General features: G+C 42.7%; 1 protein-coding gene across 2 annotated transcripts in view; it reads right to left on the minus strand.

Moving 5' to 3' along the window:
• Window positions 1-9715, minus strand: part of COLEC12 (collectin subfamily member 12) — a 109198-nt gene extending 99483 nt beyond the window's left edge. The window contains exon 1 of one of the 2 annotated variants that reach the window (XM_077352649.1): window positions 9387-9715. In XM_077352649.1, the coding sequence (XP_077208764.1) occupies window positions 9387-9393 (7 nt within the window). In that variant the 5' untranslated portion in view covers window positions 9394-9715. The remainder of the gene's footprint in view (window positions 1-9386) is intronic. The other variant, XM_077352648.1, reaches the window with a different exon arrangement.
• Window positions 9716-14782: the final 5067 nt, after the last annotated feature.

Consider the following 14782-nt stretch of genomic DNA (forward strand, 5'->3'; position numbering starts at 1 on the left):
TTTAAGTATATGGTTAACTATGTAGTGTCTATCCACATTATATAGTGACTCCTCACATATCTGAGTATAGTAACAAATGTAGGGTTGACAGGAAATGGTACTACAATGACCCTTTCCCTACATGGTTATAATATAGAAGTGGTCCACATAATGAACAAGCATTAGTATTCAGCTGTTGTGGCAGTGTGTTTATTGTTGGATTTCTTAACCTCCGCTCCCAGGCCAAGCCAGCTCATGGCAGTTAACAATAAAACAGAGTTAAAACAGCAACAAACCCCCTGGCAACGTAAAATACTCCTATTACCCCCCTCCCAATTCCCAGTTCAGCAAGGGCCAAATTGATCCTCCCTCTACCCATTGCCTACCTGCCTTGGTAGCAGGACACTTCATGCCTGCCCAGAATGTTCAGGGCATTCTGAGGAGGAACCCAAGATCTTTTACAGCCCGACCTCAACCAATTGCCTGGTGGAAGAGCTCCATTTTGCAGACCCTACAAAACTGTGACAGCTCTGTCAGGGCCCTCAGCTATTCTGGGAGCTCATTCCACCAGGAATGAAAAGCCCTGAAAAGGATGAGGCCAGGCGTGCCTCATATGGGCGGGGAACCACCAACAGATTCAAATCCACAAAGCAAAGAGCATTGTGCGGGACATGAGACAGGTGGTCCCTCAGATATGTGAGACCCAGAATGCAGGTGACCTTAAAGGTCAACATCAAAACCTTGAACTTTATCTGGAACACAATTGGCAGCCAATGCAGCTGCCTCGGCACTGGCTGGATATGGGTCCTCCAAGATGACCTTGTGAGGATCCTAAAGGTAAAGGTAAAGGTATCCCCTGTGCAAGCACCGAGTCATGTCTGACCCTTGGGGTGACGCCCTCTAGCGTTTTCATGGCAGACTCAATACGGGGTGGTTTGCCAGTGCCTTCCCCAGTCATGACCGTTTACCCCCCAGCAAGCTGGGTACTCATTTTACCGACCTCGGAAGGATGGAAGGCTGAGTCAACCTTGAGCCGGCTGCTGGGATTGAACTCCCAGCCTTATGGGCAAGCTTTCAGACGGCTGCCTTACCACTCTGCGCCACAAGAGGCTCCGTGAGGATCCTAGCAACTGCTTTATGCACCAACTGTAACTTCTGGGTCAAGGACAAGGGAAGGCCTGCACAGAGTGAGTTATAGAAGTCTAGCCTGGAAGTGATGGTTGCATGGATTTGTATGCAAACTAATATAGACAGTATGATGTATGGCCTAAACATACCTCAGAACTTGTTATGTAATAAGGGAAAGATAACTAGATGTGTGTTATGTAATTTTCTCTTCTAACTATAAGTACTTCTGCTCATACAAATGAGATGTGAGAACAAAGCAATAATTACTAGGCAACACAAATCCTGGTACTTATCAAATTCCAAACTAAGCAAAAAGAGATAAATGTTTAAAACAGGTTGTATTTTTAAAATTCCATTTATATTCTGTTTCATTTTTTATCCTTCAATCAGGAGCAACAGTTTTCCTTATCTGCCTGTTTAATTTTTGCCTGTTCTGTTTTTCTGTTATTTCATATTATATCAAATCTAAGTAGAAGATTAATCAAAGTCTACCAGGTTACCAAACTGACATTCTGTACACAGACAGTAACTGTTTTGCTTCTGTCCTGGGAGCTGGCATTTATAAGGGTGAAGAAGACTGGTTAATCTCTCTGGATTTAAACACATTAGTTGGAGGTATGTAGAAATCTGTGGAGCAAAACAGTGTGATTTCAGCTTCGGTCTTTCAATGTTTAAAAAATGCATTCTGTCATGGGCCACTTGGGACTCACTGAGTTCAAGTGAAAAAGCTTGTGGTTGAGGCCTAAGAATGCTACGCTCTTCTTGCCTATGGTGCTCTGAACCTTACACTTCTCTGGCAGCCTCTCAGATCCATCGGTTCTTTGGACTTCAGTGTGATTTCAGTGGGCTTATTACAGTCTAACTATTACGTTTTATGTATGTCATTCTTGGCTCACATAAGAGGGAGCTACAGCTCATGTCAGCTTAAACATAAATAAGAACCAAACTAATCTGTAAGACTGATTAGAACACACAAAAAACTCAAGAAAAAATATTGATGTCACTGCAATAACCAGGAATTGCTTCTTTAATTTTATCACATTCATACAAGAGTGGATTTTGACGCTTGGAAAGATGTTTGAATTGTAAAAATTAAAGGAAAACATAGTAGTGTTTAATCTGAATGTGTGGTGCCAATTTTCTGTTAACATGTGCACAGCTAACATATAGATCCTTAAAACCTTACATTTACAGCACATTTGAATCTTAATGAAAGAAGCGGAATTGGGAACTCCCAATAGTATAGACTTCCAACATTACAATCTCCCCTGAATGTTTACTAGTATAAAATCCACAGGAGCCATATTTTTGATTGAATGCATTTTAGATTATGTCTTTGCCAAACAATGCAATTTGACTCTTCCATTATTGTGCTCCTTCACATGGGAAAACTTAATTTTGTCAGAAGCATGGCAGTTTATAAAATCAGGATCAGAAACAAAGTGCCTTAAACATCTTAGCATCATGTCTAACATTTATTCATTGGGTTTCTGAGATCCTAGTACCTTTATAGCAGTGGTCCCCAACCCCTGGGCTGCGGCCCGGTGCCAGACCGTGAGAGCCTTGGCAGCAGGCAGCAGCTCCCTCTCCCTGCTCCCCCGGCATCGAGAAGCTTGCCAGGCCACGAGCAAATCGGCTGCCGAAGCAGTCGATTAGCTTGCGGCCCAGCAAGTTTCTTGCTGTGGGAGGGGGGGAGAGGGAAGTGTGGCTGCCAGCACATTGGCGGCGCAAACGTGCATGCGCAAACCTGCTGCGCATGTGCGTTTGCGCCCAACGGGGGTACTAACGCACACATGCGGCAGTTTCACACATGTGCGCATTCACAGAGCTGCCCCTGCCAGGAGTACAAACACGCATGCGTGGCAAGTCCACGCATGTGTGCATGAGTGAAACTGCTGCGCGTGCGCATTTGCGGCCCCACAGGGCGCAAACGAGCATGCGTGGGCCCTGGGTCGCCCTCTCCCCCTACCCCTTGGCAGCGGTCCACAACTGGAAAAAGATTGTGGACTGCTGCTTTATTGGATTAAAATAAAGAAATAAATCTTTACATTACTTTAACAGAAGTAATCCTATTTTTTCCAAAGAAATTATTTGTGTTAGAGATCTGTTGATTTGTATCCCTTATACTTCTACCAAATATATGAACAAACCTTATTTTCTGTCCATCACATCTGAAATTCAGTGGGGGGAATTACGGACTGTAGCAAGCAGTCAGGTAATTAAACATAGACTGATGTACCACCATGGTGCCAAGACAAAACTAAACAAGCAGTGGAATAAAACAAACTGGGGCTGTGACCTGCAAGACAATGCTTTTGCAAATTCAGTAGAAACATTCATCAACGCCTTTGGCACAATCATACTTTCACCCAATAAAGCTTAATTAAGATGAACTAAACCGTCATGCAAGTTATATGACTTAACAAACAGTTTGTAGTTGCAACTGACAATTCAGACCAAAAAGATTCTGTTCCAAACTGTTTTCTTACAATGCTACATTTCAGATGTATGGACACACTGAGACTCGGAGCTTCAGCAAGGACAGGAAGATGGGGAACTTCTAACTCTGGGGAAGAAGAGGTATCTATAATTCAACCCCAAAGAAAAGATAGGAATGCTAACAGGCAAGTGAGCTGTTATAAGTGTTTTACAACCTCACTGGGAAGAAACAGTGCCCTACATGCCGGTACTCAGTGATCTGTGCTAGCACTGTTTGATGGGGCGAGTGCATTGTGACGAGGTAAGGTGACATATGGATTCTATGAATCAAAAAACATAAAGCAGACTTACCAAACCAAGAATGTCAAAATGATGTTGTTTGATAACAACAATCATTTTGACATTATTTTGTAGACATTTGTTTACAAAATATATATTTTGTATTTAGAGTATCTTACATCACTGATGAAGATACCAAAAACGAAAAAATACCTAGGAATTCGTTTTGATGTTTTGGAAGTTTGAGGAATTGTTTATAGTGGAATAAACTGTTATTTGCCATCATCAGCTTGAAAATAATTTCATTTGTTAGGTAATTCACTGGCAGGGGCAGTTCTCATGCAGCAGGGATCTGCAGCCTCCAAGCCTCAGAGGGAAGTTAAAGGAGGAGGGGGTGGTCAGGGGTGGGGGGCAGAAGGCGATTGGCTGGCTACTGGATGGACAGGCAAGCCAGTTGGAGGAGGAGGCACTCCGGGGAGGGACAGCCACCCTGAATGGGTGTTAAATGCTGAATGGCATTTAAGCATTGAGACATGCTCCTCCTCTAAGGCCTTACCTTGGAGGTATATGCCTTAAGAAATGCCTTTAATTGCCTTAAGAAATTGATTGTGTTTTGCTTCTTTTACTAAATCATGATGATACGTAAGTAGTATTGGTCTCAAAAACATATTTACCCAATTCCTTTGTAATTGGGAAGAATTCAAGGAGGATTCTGAATTGGATAGGATTCACCTGTTCTTATCTCTACTAATGAAACAGGGTCAATTTTTTCCTATCCACTGGCATGCTTATTGTTTCCAAATCCTAAGAAAAGAACCATTGCCAAGTTGTGTGGCAAAACATATGTTTGTTGCACAAGACTTTGATATTAGCTTGACTGCAAGAATCAAATAATAATTTGTTATTGCATTAGTGGCATCTACATTCATCTGCATATTGTTAATGACATCATGGGTTAATTTTAAATGCTTTGAAAGATGAATTAATTTAACAAAACCCCAGCAAAATGCTCATGAAAGTAGTAGATAAGGGGAAGAGTGTGAGCTTCCTTGTGGTGGTGGTGGTGGTGGTGGTTACACTCTAGTATGATCAAGAGATAGAAGCCAAGAAGAGTTTGATTGAGTCAACCTCATGTTCTATGAGAAATTAGGTTTTAAAACATTTGCTCTGTTTCCTAATGTTTTAAATATTTTTAAACATTTGCTCTGTTTCCTAAGAATCTGAGCTGTTGCATAACACACCAAAAGTACTTGGTTTTATAACTAAATATATTAAATAAAAATACAGATTCCAAAATAAAGGTAAGTCCACTGCTACATTAACTGGATGATGACGATGATAATAATAAATTATTTTTAACCAGTCCTTTCCTGAAGGCTCAGGGTGGATAACAACATATATGAACAACAATAAATAACAATAATTGTCATATTAGAACATTCGTTTTGAAACATTTTAAAATCAGGTTAGTTTAAAACCACCTTTAATTCTCCAGTGGGGCGATGTGGATGTCAAATACGGTGAAAGCTTGACTGATCATTTGGTCAGGGAGACCAGAATTTCAGTGGGGTTTTTTTTGGCCTCAGCTATAAGCCTTGCAGAACAGCTCTGTTTTATGGACCCTGTAAAACTGTTCCAATGTCCACAGGGCCCTGATCTCTCCAGGAAAAGCATTCCAACATGGGACAGTTTGACATCCTTGGGGCCAGGGATTTTTAGCAAGTTCTGCTCACTCAATCTTAGGCACCTTTGGAGGAGGTAAGGGAGGAGGTGGTCCTACTGGCATTACTAAAATACATTCAGATCTATAGACTTCTTTTACGCTGCTGAACATGAAACAACCATTCAGCTAAACAGGCATCTTGATTATTTTACCGACAACATTAAAATTCCAGCCATGGAAAATATAATTATGTGTTAAAGATCTATAATGATGTAATTATACGGATAATCTTTAGCTCTCCAGGAAGCTGAATGCAGGAACAGAGACAGGAGTTTACTGCATTCTGCAGGTCAGTGCTATTATTACTTGGAAACGGAACATGTGATTTGCTAAGGAATTAAATGTCCCAGGCATTTTAAAATAAATAATTTAAACAAGGATTTAACAAAGATTATACAAAGCACATCAGAGAAACAAGAAAAAAACAAAAGTGAAACTGGGTTAACAAAATTTATGATTTTCAAAACCTTTGTTTTCCCAGTTGACTCTGATGGATGTTCTTATTATCTCTGTAATGTAACAATTTCATTCTACTAGTTTTATTATGAGATTTCACAATTCTAGGAAAACATTTAAACTGTTTCTGCTGTCGCAAAACATGCCATGAAATAACAACTCTTTTACACAAAAATCGGGCTCTTAAGGAGCAGATCCAAACGCAATCCATGATTGCTGAGTGGTTTGAGAATCCTCAGAAAACATGATTTTGCCCCCTCTCTTTGGAAAGCAATTTGTGGTTATACAATGAAGAAGCTCAGGATTCAAGTCTGCTTCCTCCTCCATTCCTGCCTCAAGTGATGATGTATCAATTCCATCAACTATCTGCCATTTCTCCTGTCCTCGCCCTCTCTCATTTTTTAAAAATTTTGAACATGATCACATTACAATGCAAATTTGCAGTAACAATAGTGCCAGCTTTTGGGGAACACTTCAGAAAGTTAACCTTCAGTAAAAATCAAGGACTCCACATTCCTCTTCCTGACTCCCCTGTCTCCCCCTCCAGCATCTAAACACACTTTATTTCTTCATAACTTTCATGCAGATAAATAGTTGTGTAATGGCGGCCAATGTGCTTTGTCTTCATGCATACATGGTAACTGAGCATACATCAGAATAAGAATCACCCCTCTTGAGTGGGTGATTTGAGTGCCACAGAAATTGAGGAATGGAGGATGCAATTTTTTAAAATTTCGATTGTGTTATGGCACAGGTGTGTTATTGGGCATGCTCAGATCAATAATAAAAGGGGAAGGCGTGACATGAGACAAGACTGCCCACTCTCCCAACAAAAAAGCAAAACACATGCTGTAGTTGGAGTCCTGACTAGTGACAGGAGAAAACCACAGATATAGAATGCCAGGTGCAAATTTGGAGTTCACATTTAGAATGTGATGCAGTGAAAACATGATGGCAAATGATAACTGCAGAGTCAATCTCAGAAGTGATTATGAAATGTCCTACGGAAAGAATAATTAGGATCTATGAAGCTGGCTGAGAACTTGGCAACAACTATGCATAGAATTACTATCACTAGCAGAGGAAAACACAAAAAGTATTTTCAGTCATTATGTTTCATTATGCATGTGGGGAGAAAGTGCAGTGAAACTTTACAGCAAGGCAGAAATTACCTGTCAGTAAACAACTAACAATTCACAGGATGGCTGCGACTATCACATGATAAACCCACTGTAGAATTTCATATCCAGCTATAAGGCTCTATCATGAGCAAATAGTATTAGTCACTCATTAGGAAGGTACATTTGTCATCAAAACAAATGTCCCATTTGATCTGAGTCTTTATTGGTAAATCATGTATAGACCTGAGTCTTGGAGGTAAATCATGTCAGTAACATGTTTGGGAGAACATGCAGTGAGATAAGTAGTATTCAGACATTGTTCATCTTTAATCCCTAATACATTTTACCAATAGCTTAGTCCTAATAACTACAGGTAACAATGTCCTATGTCAGCGGTTCCCAACCTTTTTATCACTGGGGACCACTCAACGCCGGGGACCACTCACTGGGGCACACTCAATGGCTTTTACTGAGGCCTGGTGGGGGGGGGTAGTTTACTCCTCTACTCTCAACCACTGCCCTAGTGCTCTCTGATCGCTATGGTAATGTTTAAACATCCCTTCAAAGTAAGATAGACACGCCACAACAATGAGGTGTGTTGTAAAGGGCTGGGGGGGTGAAGTAAAGGGCCGGGGGGGGGGGAGAAGGCGTCCTTCGGGGCCAACCTCCAATTAGTCGAAGGACCACATGTGGTTCGCAGCCCACAGGTTGGGGATCGCTATCCTATGTAACACAACAAAACAAAATCAGAGTCCAGTGGCACTTTTAAGACCAACAAAGATTTATTCAAGGCGTGAATAAACAACAAAGATTTATTCACGCCTTGAATAAATCTTCGTTGGTCTTAAAGGTGCCACTGGACTCTGATTTTGTTTTGTTGTGCTGCTTCAGACCAACCCACTTGAATGTCCTATATACTGCAAGTTGTGTAGGCACACAAACGTCCACACTTGGAATAAAACTTTGTTGGTCTTAAAGGTGCCAACTTTGTTGGTCTTTGTTGGTCTTAAAGGTGCCACTGAACTCAAATTCTGTTCAGCTGCTTCAGACCATCATGGCTACCCACCTGAAGCTACAAAAAAGTTCCACATCAATCCTGGTGGCATTCAGTGACAACAAGATAAGACCTGATTGCTTTGCAATGTTTTAAAAACTGCTAATAACCTTCAGTATTCTCCCCACCAAATGTCATTGAAAACAATATTTTCACATGTGTGTGGGCTCAGTAAAACAAGATATTTCTCTCCAAAGACTGCCTCTCTGGCAAGCTAACTCAATGATCACATCATGTTCCTATTGGTCTCCAGAAAAAAACTATTGCAATGTTTACTGTCCTCTTAGCATCTACGATTAAACTGCACAACCCAAACAAGAGGCCAAACCCCCAAAATAGATTCCTTCATGGTGTTTTCCCCTTTACCTACTTAGATTTATTTCGTCAGAGAACCCAGGCTTGCAAGATCACAAGCACTCGCTAAACATTCCAAAACATGCTTTGATGCTTGGCGTGTAATTATTCCCTGGTGTATAGAGCTCTGAGCTCACTCCAAGGTTCTTCCCTTTCACGGACAAGCGGCCCTATTGCAAAATATCAGCATGTGTTTCACTCCGTCCCAGCCACGTTAAGGGCTGAAGGCACACGCTAGTGATCCCAAGCTATAGGGCACAATTGGACAATCCGCTGGGTTCATGCTGAAGTTTGATTCCATAGCAACTTTACACTTTATCTTCTAGCACATGCCAGGCAAAGTCCAAATACTTTCCAGTCTATGGAAAGGGGGGGGGGCAAAGATGCCAAATATATTTCACAAGGCTGTTAAGCCTGTACTGGAACCTAATCATTGCCAGATGTTTAGAGGCAACACCAAGAACATCACGGAATGCTGCCCCCCCCGCCCGCCAGCACACACTCTGCTCTCTGGCAAACTGTACAGGAAGGTCCGAGGGGAGGGGAGGGAATGCAATGTATGCTGAGGGAGGAGGGATTTCAGCTGGGTGAGCACGCCGCTGTCCCGAGTCGCGTTTTCCCCAAAATGGGACCTGTAAACCACGTAGCGGGAGCCGCTCTCCGACTTTTCCTTGAAGAACAAACGGCAGCTTTCAGCCTTGCGGGGCTCGAGGCGCGGCGTCCTCCAGCTCCACTTTTGTCCAAAGCCCCTTTGCGCCCAGCAGACGCAGCCCGGCGCCCCACAGGTCCCGCGCGGGCAGAGCCCACCCCAGCCCCTCCGGGGAAGCCGCCCCCTGCCTGGGCTCCTGCTTACCTTTCATGTTGGCACACAAAGCAGCCACATAGGAGACTTGCAGCGGCGCCCGGAGGAGGGAAGGGGGCTCCAGAACTCCTTCAGGGCGCTCTCATGCCGGGCGCCCGCGGGTTTCTGAGCAGCAGGCAGACGAAACTTTAGACGGGCGGGCGGGCGGGCCGGCGGGTGGGTTGCTTGCAGCACGGAGGTCTCCCTCCTCCCTTCCCTCCCTCCTTCTCAGCGGCCGCAGAGTTTCTACGCTCTCCCTCTCTCTCCCTGGACCGGCCTGAACTCCCACGACCAACCTCTGCCTCTGCCTCTGCCTCTGCGCCGGGCGGGGAAAGGAGAAACCGCGGCTGGCTCCCCCTCCCCGGGTCCCCCCGCCCCCCCGCCTCTGGCACGGCCTGGCCTGCAGGGAAGGGGCGGCAATGAGGGACCGTCGGGCGAGGGGTCACGGAAAAGGAGGAGGAGGAGGAGGAGTCCTGAGGGGGTGCCTCCCCCCCACGCCCCCAGACTCTCCGGCGAGGCGAGGTCCCTTCAGCCCTCCGGCCCCCGCCCCGGCTGCAAAGGAGGCTCCTGCTTGTGGGAGGCGAAAGGGAGGTGGGCGCCCTCGCAGACATAGGTGAGCGGTGCCACAGGCCGGGCGGGATGCTCAAGGGGAGAAGCCGCCCACCGCGGCTCTTGGCTCCGAGCTGACAAACAACGAAGCTGGACCCTACTTTAGAAGGTGCTCCAAGGCCTGTTAAGAACCAGGCACATCTCGAGGGTCGCTTATGCCTTCAGCTGTGATGGGAACTTCAGCGCCAGCATGGGAACTATTGCTTATTCTGCCGTTGGAAATTGTAGCTGTATAAAGCCGCATGAAAGTTCCCTCTCACACACGTACTGGCACAGACTGGGCAAAGGCTCACATTGTGTATGCTGACAATCCCGGCAAATGACTTCCCTGGATGCCTGAGAGTAGATACATACTTCCCCATACATCATTCATCATGGTGGTAATCACATTTAAGTCGCTGTCAGTCTTCATTTGTGTATCTGAAGCTGTCCACATTCAGACAAAAGTGACAAGATTCACCAGCTTTTGTATACAAGCATAATATAAAGGTAAAGGTATCCCCTGTGCAAGCACTAGGTCATGTCTGACCCTTGGGGTGACGCCCTCTAGGGTGGTTTGCCAGTGCCTTCCCCAGTCATTACCGTTTACCCCCCAGCAACCTGGGTACTCATTTTACCGACCTCAGAAGGATGGAAGGCTGAGTCAACCTTGAGCCGGCTGCTGGGATTGAACTCATGGGCAGAGCTTTCAGACTGCATGTCTGCTGCCTTACCACTCTGCTCCATAAGAGGCTCTATAAGTGTAATATTCCTATATTAATACTAGGAGTCACCCACAGGCCAACATGACACATTGCTGAATGCTCTGCTGGACTTTCAGCATGCAATGTGAATTTTATCCATTTATTATTTACCCCACCTTTCTGACCTTATCAGAACCACCAATGCAGCTAACAGGTTAAAAACATGTAAGAAAACATTACAACCAAACAAAAATACATCGCACAGTTAAAACCAAGTTAAAATACTTAAACAATACACATATATAAAGTGACAGGCAGGAAGGATAGATCATTATGAGAACTCCAGATTAAACCAAAAAGTGTTCATTTGCTGATAGAAGACAGCAACCGAAATGGACAGGCAAGTCTTTTACATGTGAGGTTTTAAAAAGTATACCAGTAAAAGAAAATATATAAAAATATAAAAACCATGAGGTTATAAAAATTATTTTAAAAAAACCACGAGGTTATATAAATATTAGAAAAAACACAATTGTCATACAATAGCTAATTAACAGTTCAAAATGCTTCATTAGCTGCAATGAACTGACAGACACTGTGTAACTCCTTGGTGTTCATGTACATGCAACTTAACACTTGAAAAGATGATTCCATTATCCAATCCAGACTTTATTTTACAGCAACTCTGGGAGATGAACTGTAAAAAATTACAACTCAAAAACCTTACAATAACAAAAATTTAAATTTGCATCTTCCACAGGCAAAAACTGGGACAATATAAAACCAGAGATTTCTCAAGAACCAGTACCAGAAAGTACAATAATAAAACATGATTTAACAGTTAAGGGCTTACAATTTTTTTGTAATTTTAATTTTAAAAAGACAGAGACAAAAATACACTTGGTGATGACAGCTTCTCAAAAACTAGTATACTGGTCTGATTAGTAGCATATTTCCTAAACATTGCAGTAGTCTTCACCAGATTTCAGCGCTATGAGGCAGAAACCTGCAGAGCCATTGCCAGCATGGTGCTATAGCCTGGTCAACCATAAATAAGTCAACAATGCAGTTGAAGGGGACCACCAAGTGCCCCCTGCTGCCCCCTTGCATCTTAGCACTTCCTTAGGTTATCTCCCCACCCCCAGGAGACAGGACCACCCACCTTGTTCACCAGTACTTTGACCACTACACCATACTGACTGACTGAATTTTTACATATAATCTTTTGTTATGTTTCATAATTGTTTTGTATGGTAGCAAAGGACATAAGTTTTCAGAATGTGGTATATGACATGAACATATTTGAGAAGGTTTTGCATTGGTTGTGGAGTAGTATAAAACTCACATGTGTATCTTAAATGTCTAGCATATATATAAGATTGTAATAATTGTAATAAGATTGAAATGAACTGGGTTTCAGCTGTCATGACAATTAAGGTTTGGCCAGTTTGGTGTCCTGTTTTATCATTTCAAAAAAGGCCAAATTTCAGAAATCAGCAATTTGTTCTTGACACGCACATAACAAGCTGCTGGCTAGGCCTCTTCAGGCAAATGGGCATGCATTATTTCTCTGCATTCCTTGACGTTTTCTTCCTGTAACTGCTGATCAGTGTGTTTGGAAGATTGTTTCCCAACAGGCCTTCAAGAGCCAAAAGAATTAACCCTTCCTATTAATATAAACAGTCCTGTTTTTCAAGATTTCCCCCATACATTCACATTTTTTGTTTGTCTCGATTGGTGTATAACCCAAGAATGAGAAAGTACCCTTTCCACAGTTCTATGAAGTAAACTGTATAGCCCATGGTTGCCAACTGGAATGGAGAAAAATGCCTTGTTACTTTAATAGAAGCGTAATAGAATGTTATTTACTTGATTCCCTATCATGGAAAGCTTCATTGGTCTACCGCACATTTAGCCTCTGTTAAAGGAACAGGAAAATTTCTTTCAAGGCAGCTGGCAACATTAGGTGTGATTTAGAACTTCCTTTGTTTGAGTCTGTGGGATGGGATAAACTTTCATGTTCTGACTTCATCTTGGACTAATGTACTTGGCCCTTATTAAATACATGACAGGAGCCATAGTGTTCTAGGATTATATTTACGGAGGGCAACCATTTTGCAGAACACTGGGAGATAGTTGAAAACTAGGACTTCCAGGGCCTGGAAACGGTCTTTGGAGAATGGAATTTAACTGTTTAAATCCTGTTCCTTTTTGTGAAGTAGGTTATTCTTTAAATAGCACTGTTTTTTATTTAACTATTTGATTACAAAGTGATTCTGATTTCCTAATTACTATATATTCTTTTTTGGTATAATTTGCCTTTGGATGTTCTCTCTGTAACTACCATTAAACACTCTGTGGTTCTAACCTTTTGTGATTTAAAAAACAACATAATTTTAACTGATAACTGTATTTTATCAAGTCTGATAAAATACAATAGGTTTTTTTAAAAAAAACCTTTTGACTCCCCACAGTTGGTCACAGTTATCAACTATTTATCATTTCCCAACTGAAGTTGTGAGTAATACCAGGAAGCACAATGCTTCTCTCAGTTACTCCAGCTTGAACCCCCTGCATCTCCCCACCAAGGATTGCCCGGTGATCTTGGCTGGATGTGGCTGCTGCTGCAGGGACATCTCCAGCTTATTGGGCTTTACCTGTCCTGGGCACAGCACCTTGGACCTGGGCTGCCCCCTCCCCAATTACACAGGTAGGGGCATAGTTCAGCTTGTCTTCCCCATCCCTTTCCATGGTGGCTTGAGGGCAGTGGGAACTCACAACATCCAGCCACTTTCTATTTTACCCTGGGGCCTGGGCTTACAGCATTGGTGATGGTAGCAGGCAGTGGAAGAGGTTTGCCTCCCTCTAGGTAGTATGGGAGTGTCTGTCTAGCAAGCACTGCTGGCTCCCAATCCACCCATATGGGTTTTCTTCTGCATCTCCCTCCCAAGGGGGCCTTGCAGTGAGGACATATCAATATGGAGCTTACCAGCAACTGTCCTTTATAAAGTTTATATCTCTGGTTTGTGGCATTACATTTTATGATGCACATGGCCAGACCTGACAGAAGTGACATTAAGGTCAGATCTGGCCCTCACAACAAATACGTTCCACACTGCTGCCCTAGAGGGTTAATGGCTTTAATGGCTCCACAATATTATCCAGGATGGATGCTTGATAGAAACTGAAGGAGGGGATGCTTCTGTCCTCACAGTCAGCTGTGTGGCTACTGACTGCATCATTTTTTTTAAACATTGTGATTCTTTGTCCCTTCAGTGTGTCTGTTACAGAACCTTCTGATTATTACCTGGTCTATTCACTCCAGATAGCTTTAATACTCTTATTGTTTAATGTTACTTATTCATAAAATAAATCAAAATAGTCCACAGTACAAAAAATATCTTACAAAGCAAGTAAATGATGTCTTTTGTTTGTACCAGTGAAAGCTAGCATCAAACAATCATTTTGGCTTGAGCTCTGAAGTTCTATATTAGTGTAACATAAACATTTATTTTACATTATTGTCTTGAAACTATACACGTCCACAGTAATTTGAAGGATGGATTTGCACTAACATGTTGTCAGAGTGTTTACCTAGATACTTTCACAGGCTGTTGGGAATTTCCCTGGGATAGTCATCCATCAGTAATGGTCCAGTAGCACCTTAATGATCAACAAGAATTTGAGGATGTAAGCATTTGAGAGTCAAAGCTGCCTTTTACCCAACATATGCCACTATATGAAACCTATCCATTGGTAATTTTGCCCTGAAACCTTACATGGAACTGGATTTTAAGCTTATTTATTGAGAAATAAGTTACATGGATTTTGATAGACACAAGTCTGTTTAGGACTACACCTGTGCAGGCTCAAGCAGCCACCTGTTCTTCAATAAAAGTGGTGCATAGTACTGCAACCTTTATCAATGGAGGAATATCCCATGGAAATGTGCAGAGGATCTGTACGAATACCCTTTACAGTATTGTACAGAACCGATGGTCATACTATACCCAGAATATATAGATGGGTTCTAAGAGGAAGAAGAGCATAAGGGCAGTAGATGTAGTTCCAGGCAAATGTTATACTCAATATATGCTCACTGTATACTTAATAAGA

This window comes from Paroedura picta, chromosome 9 (genome assembly GCF_049243985.1).
Source record: "Paroedura picta isolate Pp20150507F chromosome 9, Ppicta_v3.0, whole genome shotgun sequence".
Lineage (NCBI taxonomy): Eukaryota > Metazoa > Chordata > Lepidosauria > Squamata > Gekkonidae > Paroedura > Paroedura picta.